This window comes from Protopterus annectens, chromosome 3.part0 (assembly GCF_019279795.1).
Source record: "Protopterus annectens isolate FY-2018-M chromosome 3.part0, PAN1.0, whole genome shotgun sequence".
NCBI lineage: Eukaryota > Metazoa > Chordata > Ceratodontiformes > Protopteridae > Protopterus > Protopterus annectens.
Genome location: NC_056731.1, coordinates 553,197,769 through 553,223,173, shown reverse-complemented (window position 1 = coordinate 553,223,173; position 25,405 = coordinate 553,197,769). Strand labels below are relative to the sequence as shown.

Here is a 25,405-nt window from a genome sequence, read left to right as displayed (position 1 = left end):
TGCAACTAACAAGTAATTATATTTCAGAAGTAAAGCATAAAGTACATCACAGAACATTCAGACACTTAGATATTCTAGGAGTGCGAAGGCCCCACTTCCTAGATTGCATTAATGGATAGTGGGGCTCTCTTAATCACCCTTGACTGTGTTGGGACCCGCAAAAGCTGTTGCTGGTTGGGGAAATGAGGAGAGAATAAGTACTCATTTTCTAATTATGCTGTTTAACCTGAATGGGACTTTGATAAGACCTTGTTAGGATACAACTAATAATGCCTTCTGCTCTCAGCTGCAAGCTTTCTAAAACCAGCCCTGCTCAGATGTGTGTATACAGAAAGCTGCTGTAGGTTATGTGGAGGTGGGGAATTATGTGGTTACTACTGTGTGGTTATTACTGCTTTAATTTGCATCACAGTCAAACCTTCGAGATGTGCACAGGAGGTCATCATAGCTTGTGTTTGGGCTGGGGACAGTGTGGTCTTTGCTTCTTTACTTTTCTCACAGACCTCAGAGGTGTGCAAAAAAGTTACTGTAGCTTGTATAGGGGCAGTGTACCAACTTGGAGCAAAAATAGAATACATTACTGTAGTCATTGCTTTTTTTCACTTTCCTCACAATCACAAGTCAGATGTGTACAGGTGGCTGCCTTTGGAGATTAGAAGTGAGGAGGCATGCTATGTATATTTATGTCAGCAGTCACTTGAAATACATGACTGTGGCAATTTGAACTTCTGCTTTCATGTCACTCTCTAACACCAGAGGAATGCATAGGCAGTGACTGTCAATTTGGGGGGGTTGTGGAGACGGGTAATATTACCTGATAGGTCCTGTGTATCGTCACAGTTGGCTTGCTTGCTTATTGTGAGCTGCTGTTTTGTCAGCTTTGAACATTGAGCAGTGAGAACAATTTTATGTCTTTCTTGAAAGGAAAAAAAAAGACTGAAATTATTTTCTTCTGCATGATTTTTTGTTTAAGCCTCAAATGGATTAAAAGGTTGGGAAATGCTCTAAAATTCATCCCAGAACAGCTATAATCTCTATAGATTTTGGGGTTATTTCTTAAATGGTTATTACTGTGTTGTGCTGGTCTGGAAAAGTGTGCCAAAAGCATGCTAGGAAAATTAAAACTGAACAGCAACACTGAATTCTTTCCTTAGTCATAGTTTGTGTTTGAGCCATTGTTGAATGAAAAGGTTGTGTGAAAAGAAAAACAAACTTTAAAATGCACTTCAGGGCATGTAGAAAGTCATAGCTTCTTGGAAAAGCTGAAGTCAAAATATGACAAAAGCAAGAAAAAATTAATGTGCATGGTATGGGGAGCCCAAGATGGGGGGAAACTGAGATCACTGAGGTGTGTATTGGGGGGGTGGCAGAAACAGTGGTAGGGCACCATTTCACTCAAGTCCAGCCTTGTACAGAGTTGTTGTAATGCATCATTATTGCAACTAAATGCCAGTAACTGTTTAGTGTCCCTTTGTGAGATCGACTTGAGTGTGGTACATAGGCCTTTTGTAGTTTGAGCATTGTAGCTACAGGTATGTCTGTGCATACTATTAAAAGTCTGTAGCATGAACTAAAAGGTTGCTTAGGAGGTGTGAGAGTGGCAGAGTGATACTTAGACTGGAAGTGCCTTGGGGGGCCCCCAGCATAACATTTGTTGGGGGTCCCCAAAATACTTATACCAGCCCTGTACATCGTCATCAGTGTTGTATTTTTAACGTGTGGAATCTGTCAAGTAGTAACTTTCATAGTATTCTGTTGCTGTTGGACAGATTTCCTCTTCTACATGTTTTTAATAGTGCCAGTAAGGATCACACACATATGCATCAGTCAAAATTTTTGTGTACTGACACCATTAATTAAATTTAAAAAAATAAAAAATGCATGCTTTTTTTGCACAATGTCACTGTCACAGAACAATAAAGTAAGAGCTGATGACCTGGAGCTGTGGCTATGGGAGCTACTATGGTGGTTGTAGGACCATTTGGCAAATAAAACCGTACCAGGCTGCTAACTGTAACTATCTGTTCCATAATACAAGGCATATTTTCTACATCTTCTGTTCCTTCCTACTGCAGAATGCCTTGAGACTGAGCGGAAGTGGCACAGGCTGTTTATAACAGGTTTATTTTAGTTGCATTTGTTTGCTTATATTATTGTTACCTGCTTGTAGTATTTATTTAATGCCTTGTATTATTTTCTTTTATTTTTTTTTATAGTATTGCTTAGTTTATAGGCACTTAAGTCGGTGTAATTTTAAAATTATGAGGACTTTTTGGGGAGATAATTTATTTTGCTATTATTGGCAGGGTTATCATCTTTATAGAAAAATCATCTGCTTAATTGGTCTTTTACCAGCTTTTTTATGGGTTATTCCTTAGCCTAGGCCCTTTTCAGTCCAGTTATGGATTAAGGCACAACTTAATATGCCTACAGATAGCAAATTTCTCCTGGCAAGTAGCAATTTGAATGGTTTCATTTCTTTGGTTTCCAGCCTGACTCTGTTTCTTGATCTGTTTGCTCGCAAACTGGTTCACAAAAATTTATGAGATTAGAACAGCAGCCTTTTAACTCTGAATGTGTAGAAAAGTCTTCTTGTCATACTGCAGGCAAGGGAAGCTTCTGCATCTCTTAAGTCAGAAAAACACAGATGTAAAAGTGAAAGAATTCAACTTGGCTAAACCTTCAGCACTATATGGATTTGGGGTCCTCTTACTGGATGAAGTAATCTGAAAACGATCAAGTTTGGTTGACACAGTTTTAGATTTTAAATTATATGTTTAACAAATCAATTATGTTTAACATTTTACTTTTGACCAGTATGTCTATTGTAAGAAAGTCCTTCTGTATTGCACAGCTTATATACAAAGAGATTGCATCTAGATTTAAGGATGTCATTGTCCCACTTTACTCGGCCCTCATTAGGCTGGTCATTGAATGTAATGTCTCCTTTGGCATGTATCTGTCCAGATGCTTCCAGCAGTTATGATACCCACAGAGATACTTTACTAAAAGGATACATGGGCTAGACAACATGTCCTATATGGATGGACTAGGCAACATGTCCTATATGGATGGACTCAAAGCACTGACACTCCTCTGTATCCTACACACTTCTAAGAGGTGACCTGTGTTTGGCATACAAGGCATCCACTGACCCACTACTGATGGATTTACTGCACATCAGCAAGTCAAGTGATATCAGAAATACTGTCTGGATCTAAACCTGTTCTTCAGTATTAACAGAATGATTTGCAGGGACAAGTATATCTTGCAGAGGATACCGCTGCTGTGGAACAGACTCCCTATCCACATAAAAAAGTTCATCCCTTTACATTTTCAAGTGCAACTTATTTCTATGGATGGGAAACAGAAAACTTAGCCCAGGACTGCCCTCTTTACTACTAATGGACAGAGGTGGCTCCTAAATGCTTTATCCAATGCTTGGGTCCCCTCAAATCTTCCATGATATGATATGATCCCAATTATTCTTATTAGGGGTAGTATATAATTATCGATCATGGGATGTGCAAGGCCAGTCTATAATGAAACTGGGTAGGTTATTTCAAGCACAAAAAAGGAAGTATGTCAGTTTATTTGGATTCAGTATTAAATGGGTTTGTACAGAAAGCGAAATCTTGTACAAGAGATTTCCTGCCACTTTTTAAGGAAGCTAAATTGTCTTCAGGTTGATAAGTGATATAATCTTTTATTGGTCACAGCTGATGTCACTTTCTTATATAGTGTAATTACTTAGGATAAAGGTTTAGATGTGGTGAAAAATTCTGTCCTTCCACCACCTTCATTAATAGAGAGAGAGATTAATACATAAAACCACCTCCAGTAGTGAACAATAGGTAACTAATTGTTTACTACTTAGAATTATTAAAAAGTTTAGCCTCCATTGCTACAACCTTGTGTAACTCCCACTTTCGCTAATGTAGCTTTAAATTAATGGGAAAGGACACACTTACTTACACATACTGGTGATTTCTTTTTTGACATGTAAAATTATACGTACGTTTTATCAATGTTTTTTAGATGGCACTCATGGCATTATTGGTGAGATACAAGGATGGCTTCATTCCAGTTGTGAATGGAATTTTCACGCTTCACTTTTAAGTGGGATAAGATTAATATTCAGTTTTTGAATGTGGACATCATATTGATAGGACTGTTTTTTAAGTCCACTGTGTATAAGAAATCCACGTATGTCAGCAATTATATACATGCCACTAGTGGGCATCTATCTTATGTTAAAAAGAGTTCTAAAAACTCAAGCAATTGAATTATCTAGATTGACTACCAATGATGCAATTTTTAGCAGGTGTAGATATTTTAAAGAATATGTTTCTAAACAGGGGTTATAAGGTTGAATGTATTTCTGCATTGTTTGATGAGGTAGACAAGATATGTATGCCCCTATTTTGAACAGCAACGCGATATCCAATGGCAGGCAATCTGTGGAAGCAGTGGAGGGCGCAATTAATGAAATGGATGAAGCTGTTGCCTCACATTTGAAAAAAAGACAGGTTTATTTATGCATTCTATTCTTTGACTTAGTGTAGATTATATTGGTATTAAAATATTGTGCACAATAACTGGAGGATGTTTCAAAGACATTTAGTAAGATAGGTGATTGACCATCATTTGTTGGTTTAAAAAAATCAGAATTTTAAGGGTTTACTGGAAAGCGTTTACAACAGAAAGATGTTTTGAGTATTAAAGGGAGATATAAATCTGAATTATGCAAATTTTGTAGAGATGTTTTTGAAGTCGCCAGTATTTTTATCACTAACATAATCATTTCCGTTAGTAAAAATTACAATTTCGAGAGTAATTTTGAAGTTTATTGTGCCCAATGTGAGACTTGGGATAGTTTCTATCAAAGACTGTTAGAAAACTTTAAAAGTTAGCGAGCACATTACTGCTGTTATGCATAGGGATTGTACTAATGCCATAGGTAAACATTCAACAATTTGTAGAAAATTTTATAAAGCCCCCCCCCCCCAGTAATGAAGTGAAATATTTGGATGGGGAAGTGATTTAAATAATTTGCTCAAAATCAAGGAGTTAAAGTGACAAGTCCAATTGTGTACTGGCAAAATGCCAGGGTTGAAAGGATATTTAAGTTTGAGCTAAAAGACAAATTTTATTAAATAAATGTAGTTTTTATTCATGTATGTTTTAATGGAATATTTACATTCTTTGTTTTATATTTTATATTTTGTTTTTAAACGCTGATGTAAATTGTATTTTGGATGCCTCTTTTGTATTTAACTAGGAGCATTTATTTATTTTTTAACTGTGTCTGAAGAAGTCTTTTTATAAGATTAAGTTACTTAACTGAGTAAAATTGGTTGCCATCATCTTCCCTGAGTGGTCTTTTTTTAAGAAAAGTACTACTGTGGAGCACAAATCAAGGGAAAGATGCAGACGTCCCACCTTGATTGCAGTGGAACACGCTAAATCATTGGTGAGGATCCCCAGTTGCTGTTGAGGTCCCCCCAAACAGCTATTGTGTTACCTTTGTGAATTAGAGCAAGAAATCTGGATGTCACCATACAACGTAGGGGGCCAAAGGCCTAAAATTAGATACAATGTTTAAATATTATCTTACAAACTTAGAAGGTTAATAAAAAAAAAGTTTTGCATTAGCATGAATTTTCTGAAGGGTATGAAGTCTAAAACTCAACTGTGTTATTTTCTGAATTCATTCTTAAGTAATTAGCCAGTGGTTTGCCAGCAAAACAAAATTTTAAGTGGAACAGACAAAAAATATGCAAATATCTGGACAGTTGAGAGGTACGTGTCCTTTCTTGCACTAATTAGATTAGATTGCAGTCTTTTGGTCACCTCTTCTAAATGTTTGAGGCCAGGGTCCCTTCTAGGACCCAAATGCCTCTTCCAGTTTTAGTGTCTATCATTATCATCAACGACTACCCCATATCAGTGGTGAAGGAACCAGTCCGACATTATGCTGGTATATATGTTGGAATACTAGAGTTTGCCCTGAAGCTTACCAATCTGGCATCAGTCCTACCAGTGTCCTGTATATTGGCATTGCCATTTTTTCTGTATGGTTACTCTGCATTTTTCACTACCACGACTGTTTGAGTTTTAGATGTCAGCCTTGTAGCCACCAGGTCATCCAGTGGCTCTAACATCGCCAGATTTTACTGGTACTTCACTATGCTTTAGTTGTAGAGAAAATTCTTCCTTCTTGTTTAAGATCCCAATCCATATTACTATGTTGTCCTGAACAGTGATACCATCATGATGCCACAAGGCCCCCTAACCCTACAACTCCCCCTTGTGTGCTTCTCCCTTCAGTCCTAATACAAAACAATGATTCCAGCATTCTGTACACTGCAGAAAGTGCTTTATAGGAATTTAAGGTACATGAAAGGACCAGTTTTAGCCGTCCAGTCAGTGAGAACCTTTCACTTCCAAAAAGTATAGAAACATTATAAATTAAAAATAATGTGCAAAACTTTTTTTTAAGAGAACTGAATTGAGATAAAATGTAACACTTGTGTGTGTATGTTTATGGTGCCAGAAGCTGTTAAGTGTAGCATTTCAACTAAGAATTTAATAATGGGTGCCGTCTGGTGGTGAGATGCAAATATCATAAATAACCAGTTTAATTCCAAAATTGTCATTTAATCCTGGTGAAAACAAAGCAGGCATGTTAAAAATCTATTGCTTTTCTTTTTTTTTTTAATGATAAACTTTGACAATTTTTCCTCCTTCCAGGCATCCCCTTCCACAAGGTCAGTACCAGTAAAACTAAATATGGCATTTTCAGTACCAGTAAAACTAAATACGGCATTTTCATGTATCAGTTTATCAGTAAAGCATTTGTAGCTTTTTTTGCATCTGAAGTTGCTGATCTGTTCAGCTTTTCTTTTTAAACAGTCTATAGAGTGCTGTAGTTGTTGTGCTCAGATTTGCCTTTTAAGGTCCATGCAACTCATGCATTGTTCATGTTTATTTTACCTTTCAGTCCCCTGATTCTGAAGGTGAGTAGACTACCAAGAGATTTGTAAAGAGTCTCCTGTCCAGAGAGACCAGTAAAGTGTGTTGCAAAAGTTGGGGCCAGATCTGTGTCCTTTTGTTGCGATTATAGACTTATATATTTACACATGCATGCATGAATTTGTTGACTGGGTACGTGTGGTGGTCAGTGGATCCTTTTGAGATGGAATGTGTTGCTTCTCCACCAGACAGTCATGGATAAAGGGGAGAGATGCCTGGCAGTGAAGCACTGTCTTCTTTCACCTTCTTCACCAGACACCCCCAGAAAGCACACTGGGCTACATATTATTCATTCTAGGTGGTTCCTCTGTTGGTGCCCATTATGCAGGATGCTTTCAACTTTATATTTGAACACCTGGCTACTGCAACCCCTTGTCTTGAAGAAAGAAGATTAGCTTTTTTTCAGAGAATATAAATGACCTGACAATCTCAAAAAGTTATTTGCAGATATTATTTTGTGCATGAAAAATCCAGAAAAAAATATTTCAGTGTTGTGGAAAGTTTTGAGTCAATTCCATGTCTTTTGGGGGTATAAATTTAATGAAGTTAAAACATAGGCTATCGCTGCAAACTATGTATCCACACATGAATTGCTTCAGCAGTACCTATATTTGTGAGGGGTTCTCATTCATAATGTTGAGGCCCAGTTCATAGAGATGAAAACGTAAAGTGTAGAAGCATGAACTCCTGGAACATTGTATTTCCTCTCCAGGTAAGTAACCACTTGACTACTATGGTAAACTTTGCCCTTTTTCCGCTGTAGTGCAATCTCGGAGTTGGTATATTTGATGGGTGTAGTTTGCTACCATTTGTAGCGTTTTTGTTGGTGGCCAAGTGGTTACTTTCCCAGAGAGGAAATAAGATGTTCCAGGAGTTTGTGTTTCTGCACTTATGATGTTTTGGTTATGACATTTTCAGATTCGACGAACCGGGATGCAGCGTTTTGAAGGTAAACCTTGTGAGGACATAACATGAAATATTTAGTTGGGGGGTTAAAAAGGATTCTATTATGTCAGCCAAAGATATGTTGGAAAAGACTAAACACAAAGATAATACAAAAACTGAGAAACTGGAAGCTCTTGATTTATGGATAGGAGTAGTAAGATAAAAGCAGTAAAAGTGTCTTGGTTCCTTTTAGTTTTATATACTTGTCTGGCAATAATTTTATCGACCAGAGAAGTCATGTACAATAATGCAATACTGTTTAAAGGCATTTATCGTGCAGGGAAATGGGCAAGAGCTTAGTGGGATAAGTTGATTCTCCCCATAGAACAATGTAGTTGATAATTACTGATTGGAAGGGATATTTTAAAATGTTGCAGTTGTGGCTCGTGTACATAACCCACAAAGAAGGTTATAAATCAAAGTGGAAAATGTTGATGATGAAATGGGACAAGTTTGAGAAATAAGGAAAAAGTAGGAGTTTGCTGTAGAAAGGGACATCATCGTAAGCCAACGAGATTACTGTGAAAACTGTTGTCAGAGATGTAACCGTATCCATGTTACAGATTGAATTCTGATGATGTAGTCTGCAGACTGGGTTGTAATACCCAATTTATCTGTGTGTTTTAACAGTAATTCACTATATCAAGCTGTCACTGTAACAGGTGATGGATTTGGTAGTATGTACGCAAAGCAGAGTAATTCTGTAACAACATTTTATCATCCAGAATAGACAGAACATGCCTTAATAATGACAAATGTGGTAAATATAATTAGATCAGGAAATAACAGATGCGTTAAATAAATCTAGACCAACAACAGATGTCTCTGGCCCTTTCTTTCATGCTTTTTTAATCAAATCTTCAATTATTGGTCTTGGTTCTTAATTGTTTCATGTTTACACAATTTCTTATCCAGTCATAAATTGTATCCACTCAACTGAACTTAATAATTATAGGCCAATTGCCATCCTGTCCCCTTATCTAAAATCCTGGAGAGGACTATACGCACTCAATTAATGACTTACCTCAGCACAAATAAACTATTGTCAAACACTCAACACGGTTTCTGCCCCTCTCTCAGAACTACCACAGCCCTAATGTCCTTCACAAATGCAGTGAACCACTATAGAAACAGCGGACTGTTTGTCTCCGCTACATTTTTAGACTTGTCAAAGGCCTTTGATATGGTCAGTCATGACAAACTCATCAACATTCTCTCCACCCGAAATCTCAGTAACTCCACTGTCACATGGTTCAGAAGTTACCCATCAGGACGACAGCAGGCTGTCCAATGGGAACAACTTTCCCCTCTTCTCCCTGTTACCTTTAGGGGTTCCACAAGGCTCCATCCTTGGACCTCTACTCTTCACCAATCAGCTCCACACCGTCACACTACAAGCCACTGTCATACAATATGCAGATGACTCTATGCTAATTTGCACAGCTTCCTCCCTTCATGACCTCTACACCACAACCTAAGACTCTTTCCTGTCCGTAGAACCATGGATCAGCAACTCCCAACTCATACTAAACCCCAGCAAAACAAAGCTCCTTCTCTTCTCCCCAACAAAAGTGACCCCTTCCCAAACTTTCACCGTCCTATCCAGAAATAAAACCACCATCACCCCTACAACTCATACCAAACTGCTGGGTGTAGAACTTGACAACATGAAGTTCGATATACACATAGCACAAACCATTAAGAAGGTTCACAAGAAATTAGGTTTACTTTACAGAAGCAAACAATTCCTAACTAGACACTCAAAAGCTACTCTTGCTCGCACGCATCCTCTATCTTCCCTCATATACCTCCCCAATCCTAACCATCCTCTGCAAATCTGAACTAACCAAACTCAAAGCTTGTAATAATAAAATTGCCAAGTTTGTCACTGATGCCCCATACAGAACACATCACTGTGCAGCTCTTAAACTAGAATGGCTAGAACTTCCTCAGCTACTACACTTTAATCAGTTAACCTTTGCCCACAAAATATTGCATCAGCCAGAAAAAAAACCTGCCCTCCAAAAACTATTACAACCATACATCACTTCCAGACCCCTCCGTTCAAATAATAAATTCCTACTAGACACCACAAAAGCAAATAACACAGCTGGAGAATCACTGTGCTCAAACTACATACCTAACATATGGAGCAAACTGCCCACTCAAATTACTACCTGCTGCTCTTTAACACAGTTTTTAAAAGACTCCTAAAACTACACCTGAAAGACTCCTGGCTCTGTTCTTGTAACTGCCCTAGACAAGACCTTTAACTGCTCAACTCTACATCTTTAACTTTGTATCTCATTGCCCTCCCAATAAATCCTAACTGAGGCATCTGTCCTCTCCTCCTCCTCCTCTCAGGAGTCTCGCTTTCTTCCAAGCATGACAAATGACTTGAATACATATGTACATACTCATACTGTGATGTCTATTGTACATGTTTATCTAAGACATATCTTTTTGTAACTTTTATGTTTGACACTTTGAGCTTGCTTGCAGACGAGCCTTTTTCTTTTGCAGTGTATATAAACTTTGTTTTTGTGTGGTCTTGTATTACCTATAAATGTCACTCAAACTTGTAATTTTGCTTAACTGGAGCTTTTCTCCCCAGGCCTCCACAGAAAAAGGACCTGTGTCCAGTCTGACTTTCTCAGTAAACAAATAATAAATAAATAAAATAAATCCATATCCTCCATTCTTTCATACAAGTTAAAGAATGCATTAATTATTTCTAGTACAATGGAGTGTCTTGTGCTCAGAACTGTAAGGATGGAAGACAAAATAGCGGAAAATTAAAGTTTAGTAATGTGATGATCATCTCTAGATTCAGTCCATGTTTTTGGAAAAAATTGCTTAACCTGTTTTACCTTCTGTCACCCTCCCACTTTTTCTTACCTACAGACCTGGTCACCGGTAGCTGACTTTACACATCATGCACATACTGCTTCTTTGTCCGCAGTGGCTGTAAGCGACAGATACATTGCAACTGGCAGTAAGGATGAGACCATCTATATTTATGACATGAAAAAGAGAGTTGAACATGGCACCTTGTTACATCACCATGGTATGCTTTTTCTTTCTTTGCACACTATATAATTGCATACACAAATATGTTTGCTCCATCATTACTGAACATATAAAGCTGCTGTGTATGATTATTATTACCATAGTGTCACTTAGACATATATTCTTGTTGTATTACTAATACTAGATGTTTTGATACGTTGTACTTTGCCAGTTATATTTTTGACAACAAAATTAGAATTCATTTTCAGAGTAGCATTGTAAGTTAAAAACATACGCGATTTAACATTAGTTATTTATTTTTCTCTTTTATTTAATTGGGTAACATGACTGAAGTAATGATGTAATTTTCATACAGCAGCACAGAAGTAAATAATGACAGGTAGTCAGACAAGTTTTATATTGATTTAGGAAGGCTCATATTTCAGCTGTGTTATCTTCATTGTTGGCTTGCTTTTTCATTTGGAGACATAATTTTGTTATGTTTTATGAATATACACGAATGTATGGATAATATAGCAAGATATTAAAACATGGAGTAAATTATGTAAAGCAGAAAAATAAAAATAGCACGACATTCTTAATGTAAAAGGAGTTTGATATTTTTGTCTTTTCTGTTCAGTTGAACTGTCTTGGAAGTGGTTTCATTAATTCATTTTGATGTATTAACACACAAGTAAACTCATGCTTACATATGTACATATAGTTATCCATTTGGTATTCAGCTTTCTTTAGTTGACAGACATAGGTGCTGGTGTTATCCACCACTTACATCTGTCTCCAGCATGGCAACATTGCTTGGTTTCCTCTGGAACCACCTCTTTTGGAATTGACTCTGACTTTTATCTTTCACTGTGTTGGTCCTCTTTTGCTAGTGTGGAAAGACTTGCACTTGTGTGGCTTTGTGCCACTCTGTCATTGGAGGAAGGAACAGGAGTGAGGGACATTACCCATCTGTCCACAATACCTCTGTATTCCTTTCTCTCAGGGGCTGTTGCAGTTGCGGCCAACCCTAGACATTCCTTTATTGTTAGCTGGGTCCTCACTTTCTAGTGAGGAAAACCTCAGTGCTGTCAGGCTGCGCATCTCACAGTGGTCAGGGGCAGGAACAGGAATTAGGTGGACCAGCATACTTCAGACAGCTGTTAAATTTGGTAGGGGAATTGCTTTTATCCTGACCTTTCTCCAAGCATGTTGGTTGATGTGTCTTATGCAAGGGCATGATGAGAAGGTGATCCCTGCATCTACAGTTATACTTCCGTTGTACCTCTGCACCCACTATTAGCAGCTAGTGTCTTTACAGCTCCAGTTGTGTACTTGAGGTGTGCACTCTGCATGCCTTCCCACCCTTCCTACTGAGGGAGGCAAGCAAGAATCCATCTTGTTATTCCTTTTTCAGAATACAATGCATCAAAGTCTCACAACCATGGCATCTTACCAGTACCCACCCTAAGACTGAAACTTTTCTCTTGAGAAAGCCCAGTTCAGTCTGGCCACGGGTGAATTTGTGAACACCCACCCAATCATCCAGTTCCCATTTGAAGGAAGATAATGTTGTACACTGCTAGTTTAGCAGTGACGGTCTGTTCAGTAGTAGGAATTGGACAGATTTTTCATAGTATTCGTCAAGGTACAATAACTGGGCTAGACTAGATGGAAATTGTATTTCACAGTATTTGAAAGCTCTTGCACACACAACTATTTTAGATTATGGACCAATTAAAAACTAAGATAAAGGTACAGGGTAATTTAGTGAAAAATGAGACACTGGCACTTTCCTATGTACCTGTTAAAGGAGAAGAATTTGAGGAATGGGTAGTGGAAATTGAAGAATTTGAGGAATGGGTAGTGGAAATTAGGAAGGTAGAAATTTCTTCTAAAGGGATAGCTAGAGAGTGGGATAAAATGAAAATTGTGTTGAAAAATAGGGTGAAAATAAAAGAGAAAGCTATATGGGAGAAAAGTAATGAGAATTATTTAGAGGACCTGACAATGGTTAAAGTTATTACAGAAATGGAAACCTCTCAAAGAACTAGAAGAAGTGCTAAAGAGAAAATAAGGGAGTATTTAGATAATACGCATGAAAGCTATTACTTTTTGCATTGTGGAATTATCAAAAAATTTTAGTACAGCAACAGAAAGTAGAAAGGGTTGTTGCCATACCTAGGGAGGCTATGACAATCCCTACAGTATCATCCTCCATGGTAAGATTCAACCACAAAACGGTCACTTTTGAAGTCACCATCTCTCCCGAGCACACCCTAGATATGGTCAAACAAAAAAATTTCTTGAAAGCTGATTACAACCTCCTGAGGGAAGGTATAAACAGCTTCATGGCTCCCTCCCCCTCCAGTAGGAACTGGCACATATGCCCAGAGCTACACCAAAGTACTATATGAGCACTTGTATAGCTGCATGGAATTAGAAATACCCGACAGGACAAAATCTTCCTCTTCAAGGAAGAGTAAACTTGCCTGGTGGACATCAGCAATAAATAAACTCTATAATACAAGGAAAAAACAGCTGTCCAGGACCAAGAAGAAGCAGGTGCCTAATTGGAAGCGAGCTCTATTTAGTCTGAACAAGCAAATAGGAGCACTAGTAAAATCCTCCAAAGCAAACTTTGAGTCCAAACTGGCCACATCTACTAAAGACAATCACAAGCCTTTCTTTGCATATGTCTGCAAACTCAAGGGAAGCACCCAGATCTGCTCAGAACTGGTGGTCACTGACACCACAAACGCCGTAGATATAGTCTACCTGCTGGCAGACAGGTTGTGTGAAAACTTCACCCCCCCCCCATCAGTAAATCAGGGCATCTGCAGCACCTGCCCCCTCCCCTTATTTCTTGGGAGCAAGTAATCACTGGCCTGTCAAAGGCAAAAAATACAGCCTCCATGGGACCAGATAACATCCCAGACTGCATCCTACTTGAACTCAGAAACTTGCAGCACCATTAGGCACCCTATTCAACCAAAGCCTAAGCACTGGCTTCATCCCAGCCCAGTGGAGGACAGCCAGTGTCATACCTTTGCACAAAGGTGGAGCGTCCACTGATCCAGGAAATTATAGACCCATCAGCCTAACTAGCCTGATCTGCAAGGCTATGGAGTGGATTATCGTGGACCCTGCTTAACAAGGACATTGACAACCTCCAAACACTTGATCCTACACAGTTTGGTTTCGTCAAGGGGAGGTCATGCCTGCTAAATTTGGTAGACTTCTTTGTGACCGTCACTAAAGCCATGGACGAGGGGAAGACTGTGCACACTGCCTACCTTGACCTGGCTAAACCCTTCAATATTATTCCCCACTTGGGTATAATAGATAAACTCTCTCAACTAGGTGTCAATTCACATGTTACCAGATGGTTAGCAAACTGGCTCACTGATGGAACCCACCTAGTCAAAATAGCGGATGTCACCTCAAGCAGTCGACCTGTAAAAAGCGGTGTATACCAGGGATCCGTCTTGGTGTCCTTGTTGTTTGGGATATACTTTTCTGAGGTGCAGGCCAAAACCAGTGGGCTATGGTTAAGTTTGCAGATGACTGTAAGCTGGGCAATGTCATCAGTTCCCCTAGTGATGTAGACATCCTCCAAGAGGGTCTCACCCAAACATATGACTGGTGCCAGAAACATGGCCTCAAACTGAATGCCAAAAAATGCATCATCATCCCTTTTGGGGGGAGTGACATCCCCACAGATTATCACATTAATAACAAGGTCCTAAGCACGCAATCAGTCGCGAGGGACTTGGGCACCCAGGCTGATAGCAAACTGACTTTTGACCATATTACCTCCGTTGTACAGAAAGCTTTCTACATAGCCCACCTCAAATAGTAAGGGTATCTCATTCAGGGGCAAGGTGGTCATAACATCCCTGTATTCTTCCCTTATAAGACCCATTATTGAGTACAGTGCCCCTTTTGGCATGTATCTCACAAAGCACATGCAGCAGCTGTAGAGACCACAGAGGTTCCTCACCAGGAGAATACAAGGCCTTAAACATTTACCCTACACAGATAGGCTAAAGGCCCTGTCCCTCTATTTAGTCTCCTACAGACTTCTCAGAGGTGACCTCTGGCATACAAAGCAATCTCAGACCCTGCCTTGATGGGATTGCTGCATATCCACAAGTCTAGCTCTACTCTAGTAACCCGCACGTGCAACCTCAACCTGGTATGTGACATCAGTAGGACTTCTTGGCGGGACAGATTTGTGTCAGAGACCCTCCCCCTTTCTGTGGAATAGACTCCCGCTCCATGTCAAGCAGAGTACCTCATTAACACTTTTTAAGTGCAACCTGGATAACTGGATGGGGAACAGAAAATACACCCCTGGGATTCCACCTGTGTCCTTGCTAGACAGGGGCATCGGTTGCTGAGTTGTCAGAACATGGGCTGAATTTTTGGCTAGGCTTGTAAGGGCCTCAGGCCCACTAGCCTAGTAACTTCCTATGATCCTGTAAGAAAAATAATTATAGAGATCCTGTATAGGTTTTAGATATTTTGGAATGTTTGTGAACATTTTTATAAAGCAGAAGAATGCAGAAACCAAGAAAAGAGACAAATGGATACATTTATGGAAATCTTAATTATGCCAAGGTTAAAGGAAGATGAGGTGCAACAATTTAATTATTAAGATAGGAAGACATGAATATGATGATGTAGAATCTGTTAGAAAGGAAGTCTCCAAGAGCAGACTATTCCTGTGTATGTCTAAAAGTTAGGTGCGAAAAAAATGATAAAGATCTGGAAGGTTTTGTGTAACTCTGTTTTAAAGGGGGGGATACCAGCTTCCTGGAAGAAATCTATGGTGGCTCTAGTACCCAAACGGGGTGACAACTCTTCAGCTTTATATAGACCAGTTTCGATTTTATACCATGGTTATAAAAGGCTTAATGTATATGGTTGCTAAAAGAATGGCATATATGTTGATTACTGTAGTTTTGTGGAGGGGATGCAAACATTTGACAACTTTTTTAAAGCAATAATGATCCAGAGGGAAGCCAAGTGTAAAAATATTGCTATTGTTGGTGAGTTTTGATCCAGAGAAAGCATTCCATACAGTTAGCTAGGACTTTTATGGGTAGGACAATAGAATCCCTGATTAATTAGGAGAATATATGAAGACTCGGGAGTCAAGAATTAATGTCGAAGGTCCCCTTTCCATCAAGCTGTGTTTGAGTAGAGGAACCAGGTAGGGGTGTCCTCTTCCCCTTTTTTTAAGTCATTGCCAAGGTAAATAAGGGATTCACAAATTCAGTAACTGGTATAGGAATCAAGAAAAGTTTGCTTTATTTGCAGATGATATGTTGTAATTGATAAAATCAAGAGAAGGACATTTTTGTATGGTGGAACATTTTGTGGTAGCTTCATGGCTTTTCTAGGTGAAAAGTTAATGAGGATAAAAGCTGTAGAAGTAAACTATGTACTGAAACCTGAATTCATTCAGCAATTCCCATATTTATAGGAACACAATACGATTAAGTATTCTTTGTATGGATTAGAAGGGATTCTGTTATGGCAGCTAAGGATGTGATGGAAGAGACTAAACAAAAAATTAATACAAAAACAGAGAAACTGAATGCTCTTGATTATGGATAGTAAGATAAGCAGTGAAAATGTTTAGACCATTTTAGTTTTATATGAATGTTGTGCATAACAACCAAAGGAGAAGTTGTGCATGATAATTAATTGAAGGAGTTTGCATGGGATGGTACGAAGGCAAGAGTTAATTGGGATAAGTTGGTCCTTTCCATTGAACAAGGTGATTTAGGATTACTTGATTTTGAATGGGTTCTTTAATGTTAGGCAGTCAAGTATCATGTACATAACACAAGTAGAAGGTTGTAAATCAAAGTAGAAAGGGATGATGGTGAAACTGGGTAAGTTTGAGAAATAAGGAGAGAGTGGGATTTTGGATGCAGTTCCTTCAGAAGAATATAACCATACAGAAAATTAAATTATGTTCTTAAAGTAGCAGAAAGTATAGGCACTAAGCCAACATATAAATGGAGAAAAGATATTGACAATATGAATGATTGGAAAGAGCAGTTTAGAAAATATGCAAGAGGAGTCTGTACATTACTTGTGTAAACTGGCAAAACAAGGCATTGTAAATAAATACTGAGAAGAATGAGGCCAAGCAGAAGTTTGGACTGCCTTCCCTGTATCAGAATATATGCAAAGAGAAAGGGGTAGGTGAGTGCTAAGTGAAAGACAAGCTCTAGTAGAGGTTTTAGTTGAGTATAGTACAGAACTGCTGTTAAAAAGAGATAATTAGTAGGGCATATAAAGTATCATGGAGCTATAAGAATCCGTCTGAGGAGGATGGAAAAGATTGGGAAGAGAGACTATAAAGGCAGTTTACAAGGGAGCAATGGGAGGACATGTGTGTGGCTCCCACGTATGCAAAAAGTCTAGAAGGTTTAGGATTTTTGCTTGGACATGTTTGCATTTCTATTTTTATACACCAAGCTGATATAGAAGATTTATATTCAGGTAGATAGCAAATAATAGACATGTGATGGAGTATAACAAGTTTGCCAGATTTTACATCGTTGCTTGCAGAGTACTTTGTCAGAAATGTTGGCGCTAAATGTAATTATGGAAGATATTCTTTTGAGTTGGAACATAGGATCTGAATCACCTAAGCAAATTAAGGCCTTACTGACTGATTCTGTTCACTGCCAACAAAGCAGTAACTAGAAATGGAAGTCAAAATTTAAATCGGCTGTAATTGAAGTAATGAATATTGCAAAGGAGTTGAAAGAACTGGAGGTGGAATCTTTAGAAAATGGAAGGATAATTACATAGAAATAAATGGAATTTTTGGAACAGTACATGCTGAAGTGGTGAGTTATCAGTAGAGGAGTTTGTGGTTAAATTTTTGGCCGGGATGTAAGATTTCTTCCATGTATGTCCAAAATTTTTTAGGGTTGCATTTAGTAGTATTCTGAAAGTTGTTATAGTGTAATTTTTGTCTTTACATGTCCTCCCTGCGGTTGGGTGGGCGTTCGAAAGACATGCGCAAAATGGGCATGCCTTCGTTGAAGATTGAACATCTAGCTGGCACCTTGGCATTCGTCAAAATCTACTGCCAGTCATTAGTGGACCGGAGTGCTGCTGTGGTTACCCCTAACCGGGAAAAGCTGAAAGACAACAACAACATTTATTTACCTTTTAGTACAGTTGCAAAGCATTGTAAAGTTTTGAAGATGTCACTGTATTTTATGTTTTGCCATCTTTTAATGCTTTTTTTTTTATTCTGCATTAGCATTCAACTCTTTTTGGTTAGCTAGATTGTATTATTTGCATTCGGTCTTTTCTTTCTAGGAGGTGAAAGGCTATTTAGGATATTTAGATAAGTTGTATTGAATTCAATTACAGTATCATTTAAGGGGAGGATTTTTAGGAAGTTCCAGTTAATAGATGATAGTGTAATAATGAACATTTCTGGGTTAAACTTGGAAAGGTTACAATATTTTATAAATGTGCTGTTTTAACTGTGTGTGAAATGTCATGTCGACTGGGAGATTATCACGGAGAGAGACTGACATTGTACTTATGGTGGTGTATTTGCTAGGTTCTGACACTAGGATCCAGTCTGATTAGGGAATTTGATGTCCTGCTCTAATGCGTGGGGCTACTAATTACTTGTGTGAAACCATATAAGTTCATGCTAGATGTAAGGGAGTTGGACTTTGTCCAGCCAATTGACATTCACTTCACCTAGTAATATTTTTTCTTGTGAAGTGTTATGATATCCAGTGTAGGATAGGTACTGGGAAATGTTAAAGCAATACCACTACCTTTTCTCTTTATATCCGGTCATTAGTCTAGCCAGGAGGTATAACTTCGGAGTCGTTTATGCTGCCAGTATACCAAAATGCTTTACTACCTAAGGTGCATGGTACGTCTGATGTGGCCATCAGCAGGTGTCGACCATAAAAAAGACGTACGCGCGTACCACCCTCAGAACTTCTTTGCCGACAGTTGGATCCCCAGTACTGGATGTCGCTCTCCTGTTGGAATCTCAATTTTATAAGATAAGTTCCCCGTTGGGGAAACCTTTTTTTGTAACTTTGCTACCTTTTTCTTTACTGAGGTTCATGTCATCCAGAAAAGGAAAGTATGACTGTGGATGACAGAGTCTGCATAAAATAGTCATACACAGTGCCTTTTTTGCCTTTGCCCTCAGCACAACCACAAAACCTGTTCCATTTGCCAATCCTTTGTACCAAGGACCCTCCAAAGTCAGTTATCCTCCCCAGCGATCTACCTACAAAACCAATGCCTCAAGCTTCTGATGAAGAGTAGTGCGACTGGGCCTACAAAACATAAGGCCAAAAAACATAGGTCCGAAAACAAAGCTGTGCCTCTCTAGTCAGGCGCATCTCCCGAAGCACATGAGAGCTTGGAGACACGCACCGACTGGGATCCAGGCCCACAGGTCGAGCCCGCTTCACAGGTTGTCTTGGCTCTGGACGTTTGCACATCCAGAGAGGCTTCTCAGATGTCTGTCTCTGATGTTCAGGGAGAACAGAGGCTTATTGTATCAGAGAGCCAGGGGAGTCTTTAAGGCCTTTATGGTGCTTAGGCCTCTATCAGGTCATCCTGCTTCCCCTCTGAAGAGACCTAGGCCGCATCCTACCTCTCTGATGAAGATTCCTCTTCTGAAGAGAAGGATGAGGATTTGGACTATTCCTCCTGTATCCCTTCTCCATTGGGATTATGCCTGTCCTGTAGAGGATTCCAATGGGACAGATTCCCCATGGAGGAGATTTCTTTTGGGGGAACGATTTCCAAAATACATGTCCAGAAGCATTGCTATGACTTCCTTCAGGTACAGTCCCTTAGTCCTTCAGCCATCCCTCCTGTAATACCCACCTTTTTTGGATACTTTCCCAGCCTCCAGTTACCAGAAAGCCAGACAAGTACTACAAAGTATCCAAGGACTGCCAATTTCTCTTCATGGCCCCTGCTTCAGATCCTTCTGTAATTTCTGTTGCCTCTGATAAGACCTCCAGGTCACTTCCTTCTTCCTCCATGCTGCCTTCATTTAAGAATAGCAGACAGTTGGAAAGGCCGGGAAGAAAATCTATACCTCGGCTACCCTGGCCTTCAAAGCATTAAACTTATCAGACAGACATGACTAAGTACAACTTGGAACTTCATTCCCAAATTTCCAGGCTGGTTTCAGACATGCCTGATTCTGGAAATAAGACCTTAACATCCTTTCTCCTTGCCACCTCTTCCTGGGTAGCCGGACATTCTATCAAGTACACCTATGAATACACTAGAAGCCTCCAGCTGCTTCCTCTTTTGCCCTCAGAAGATTTGCCTGGCTTAGACTTCAGCCTCTACCAGAGGACACCGGGGCAAAACTGATGGATGCTTCCTTGGACAATACCACCCTTTTTTGGGAAACCTTCAGCAGAGCTGCAGGAAAAATGCCAAAGACCTTAAGGACCTTAAGCCCATTCTGTTATTCCTTTTCTAAATTTCATAGAAATTATCCTGAAAAACCAACTTTCGTATGAAGCCAATCCAGTGTCCCACAGTCTAGACATGAAAAAGGGCGTAAGAAGACCCAACAGCTTTCTTTTTCCTTGGCCTCTGTTTCCCATATAACCAAACAGCCCTTCCTGATCAGAAGGGCTCATTTTCCTGACTTTTGCATCAACCAAATCCTCCTTTCCCAGTGCCTTTCCCTCCCTTCCTGGGAACACATCACTTAGGACTCTTGGGTGCTAAGCCTCATAAAGAGGGGGGAGACTTCATGGTTTGGTACAAGGTGCCATCCTTCAGGGGAATTCCCCTACCACCAAACGATCAGGCCTCTTTTTTTCCCTGCAGTCCTACAAGCCAACTTACAATAGGGCTCTATAGAACCTGTTCCCTAAGAAGAGGCATTTACTCTTGCCTTTTTCTAATTTCCAGAAATGAAGGACTACTGAGACCATTTCTAGACCTCTCTTACCTCAACAACTTCCTCATAGTCCCCTCTTTCAAAATGTTAACCTTACAAACACTATTTCCCCTTATACTGCCTCAGGCATTTCTTGCCTCCAGAAGACTCCTGCTGTTTTATGTGGGATCCTGGCACTATCATTTCTCGGCTTTGCCTTTTGGACACTCCACAGCTCCAGGAGTCTTCACAAAATGTCTAGCCACAGTAGAAACCTTTTGCAGGCTCCAAGGGATCTTAATTTACCCATAGCTAGATGACCTGTTAGTCCAAGCCACTTCTCAAGCAGAATTGAGCAAAGCCCTCCAAATGGCAATTGCCATTCTTCAAACCCTAAGATTTACCATCAACTTCAAGAAATCATCCCTGCACCCAGCCCAAGATCTTATATTTCTGGGCTGCAGATTCCAAACCCTGAGTATGATAGTCTCTCTCCCACCCTCCAAGGCACAGGAGATCTCACTAATCTTTGCAGACTCACTCCACCTGAATCAGATTTCTGCCAGACATGGGGCTGATGGCGTCCACCACTCAAAGGCTTTTTCCTTTTTTAATTTCTCCCAAGTCTTTTGGGTTTCTAATACCAAGACAGGAATGGACCCTATTCCTAAGTCAAAGTGCAATTAAAGTTCATGAAGTTAGTATCGTTTCACTCTGACGTTGGCCAAAAGTGCTCTTCGGAGCACCCGCAATGTGCCCAGTAAAGACTCCTTCTGCAATTCGTACGGTGTTGCATGAATTGGTAACGTATCTAAATACGATTGTAAAGTCTTTTGTATAAGACCAGTTGCTCCTACTACTGCTAGGACTGTCTGGGTATCTTTCTTCCACTTCACATAAGGAAACTCCAATGATTCCTCAAATCAGTATGGTCTCAACATGTTCACCCTCTAAAACACCTAATTCCCTTCCTCCCATGTCTCAAGAAGGAGCTCCAGTGGTGGATTTCACAACTGTCTCTAAATCCAGGTCTTCCCATTCACCCTCTGCAGCCATCTCAGATATTCACAGGTACATCGGACGTGGGTTGGGGGCAGCCTTAGACCTCCACACGACTCAAGGAGAGTGGTTCCCCTTTCAAAGAAAGGACCATATAAATGAGAGAGCAATGAGGGCATTCATTTTCACCCTTCAAACCTTCAAGTCACTTATCAAACCAGGGAGATTACATGTACACACAGACAATATGACAATCTTGTGGTAAACAAACAAGCAAGGGGGTACCAGATCCCATCTCCTGTTCAGACTAGCTATGCAGATTCTGGGATCTATCTCACCTCCTCGATGTATCATTCCAGGTGGTGTACATCCCCTCCAGCCAGAATACCATGGCAGACACACTAAGCAGATCCGTAATGCAAGCATATGAATAAGTGCTTCACAGGGATGAGTTCTGGACATTATCCACCAGTGGGGTATCCCAGAGATAGGCTTGTTTGCCTCCCCTATGAACAAACAGCTCCCTCAGTTTTGTGCCAGAGAATACCTTCCTCAGGCGTGGGGAGTGGATGCCCTTTCAATCTCCTGGAACGGGAAATTGTTGCATGCATTCCCTCCCCATCAACTCCTTCTGAAAGTCCTGTTGAAAATCCAGCAGGACGAGCCAAAAATCTTGCTGGTGACTCCCTGTTGCCCAAGACAGCATTGGTTCCACTTCCTTCCATATAGCCAAGGGCAGTTAACACAAGTTACCCCACACTCTGTGACAATGATCCTTGTGAACCTACTGACACAAAACAAGGGCTCGCTCCTCCACCCACATTTGGAAACCCTTCAACTGACCCTGTGGGTGATAGAGCCCTGATCTCATTCACACACCTTTACTCTGAGGATGTGCTTCAGGTCTTGCAGGAGGTCAGGAAACCTACTACTAGAAAATCTTACCTCCCCAAATGAAAACCAGGACCCATTGAGGGCAGATCCACCTATGGTCCTGTCCCGTCTATGCAAATTTCTTAATGCAGGATTAGCATACTCTTCCATTAAAGCCCATTTGTCAGCTATCTCTGCCTATCTGCCACTAGCTCCTCCCTTAGCTTCCAGATTTGAAGATAAACAATTCCTCAAAGGTGTCCGTCATATCAGCCTCCATCCCCCAGGAGACCTGTGGCTGCACCCTGGGACCTAAGCTTCATGCTAGAGAAATTCACTCAAGCACCCTTTGAACTGGCTTTTTCTGGTTCACTCAAACATTGCACTTGGAAAACGGTTCTTCAGGTGGCCATTACCTCTGCCAGGTGGGTCTCAGTTACAAGGTATTATGCACCCCCCCCCCCGTCTTTCCACAAAGACAGGGTCTCCTTGTGGACCAATCCCTCCTTTATGCCAAAGATGTCAATGAATTGTCTCTAAACCAGGCAATTCACCTACCTACTTTCTTCCCCTCACCCCAGAACAGTAGTGAGAGAATCCTGCACACCTTGGATGTATACAGAGAGCTCCGGTTCTACTTACATAAGACAAAACCTTTAAGGAAAACCGACCAATTATTTGTGTCTTTCCATCCCAGGGTTCTGGGATTGCCTATCAAATCTAATAGCATAAAAATGGAGAGAGACCACCACGAAGGATTCACTGTTTATTAGAAAGAAAATAACATAAAAGATGAGCGCTTTCGCATGCACTACTGCATGCTTCTTCAGATCTAGTACACAAAGGAGCAAGCTTCATTTATATACCTAGCTAAAGTAGCTACTCCTACCAAAAAATCAATTGGTCAATTAAACAATTAATCAATCAGTACACTCCTTACAATGAATACAACTGCATCTATAGTATTCATCCAATGTTAAAAAAGTAGTATATATACATATTTTTAGTACCAAACCCACTTAAAAACCACTTAAAAACTCCTTAAAAACTTAGGAGCTTACTATCTAGCAATTAAATTGTGTCATGAAACAAAAAACTCATAAAAAAGCTCATAAAAACATTACAAATGACTCCACAGCCCCTAAAGTACTAGGAAATCTTAGTTAAAAACAACATCAGGCATAGTGGATGAGCAATATTAAACAGCAATGCTGGTGTATATAAGTTCAGGCAGAAAACTGGCCTGTAACTAAATGCATAAGAACTAAATACATACAAACATCTTTCTAATAAATAGTGTTATATGCATTATACATATTATATACAGTACTGGTATATAGAGAGATAGATGCAAAACACAAACTTAGAGAATACTTAAAATGCTTAAAATAAGTATGTTATGTCAACCTTGCAAAAAAGGAGGCTGAAACACAAGTGTGGAAATATTCCTGCATGTATATAAATATAAATATGTGTATAGAGGTACATATGCAAGTATATAACTAACATCACTGAAAGTAGTGGTGTTGCTATCATGATGTGTAAAAAATCAGGATGGTTAAATACAACACCCAAGTGTCTATATGAACTCTAGATGAAATGCCTCAAAAAAGGGGGTCACAAAGCCTCACTAATCAATATTATCTGGAAGTAAAGTTTAATGTCATGTAGAGATGAATGTGAACAAGGAGCACCTCCTATAGATGGCCACTGATGCTAGAAAGTACATGGAATTGTAGTACGGGCCAGAGCTGGCACAAGATGAAATGTAAGAAAGTAAGTTATCTCCTCATCTTCAATGCTGATCTGATACTAACATATAAGTTGAGGCCTGGGGGATGATGTGCCTTCAATCTAAGAATCCAACTCATTTCTAAGTTTTCTAATTCACAAAAGTTGTCTCCTTTTCTAACATCAGAACATTTCTTTTGTAGAACTTTAAAACCAAAAGTATGTCCTGGAGATTCCAGGATGTGTTTGGCTAAGGCATTCTTAGTGTCAGATTTTTTGATTTCATATATATGCTCATAGATCCTGTCCTTGAGCCGTCTCGTGGTCATACCTACATAGAAGGCTTTACATGACCTACAATTGGCCATGTAAATAATATTCATATCATCACAGCTGGACGTATGTTTCGGTTCAAAGGTATATTTCAGAGTAGGGTGTGTAAAAGATTGTGTGGGAGAAATCCAAGTACACATATTACATCTACCACATGGGTAGGTACCCAATCTCTGCTGACTCAAGGCTGTATGTTGAATAGATCCACCTAGTTTTTCTATGCATAGGATTCTCTTGAGGCTCTTACAATTCCTATATGTGAAGGTTGGATGGGGGCCAACTATCTTGGTGATATCTCTATCAGTTGTAAGGATATTCCAGTTCTTAGTAATGATCTCTATTATGTTTTTAATATCACTGTATGTTTTAAGGTTTATTGCCTATCAAATCTATTGCCTTTTGCTATGCTCACCATGGTAAGGTTCTTCCTGGCTCAGTCAATGCTCACAAAAACAGGGTAGTATCTTCCTTGAGGGCCTTCCTCAGGGACTTGGATACCAACTCTATACTAGAGACTGCCTGTTGGACATCTGCCCATACTTCACTAGC

General features: G+C 39.7%; 1 protein-coding gene across 1 annotated transcript in view; it reads left to right on the top strand.

Moving 5' to 3' along the window:
* The window catches only part of PAK1IP1 (PAK1 interacting protein 1), a 999,879-nt gene that overhangs the window by 60,808 nt on the left and 913,666 nt on the right, over positions 1 to 25,405 (top strand). Inside the window, exon 2 of the mRNA XM_044064976.1 lies at positions 10,885 to 11,047. Within this exon, the coding sequence (XP_043920911.1) occupies positions 10,885 to 11,047 (163 nt within the window). The remainder of the gene's footprint in view (positions 1 to 10,884; positions 11,048 to 25,405) is intronic.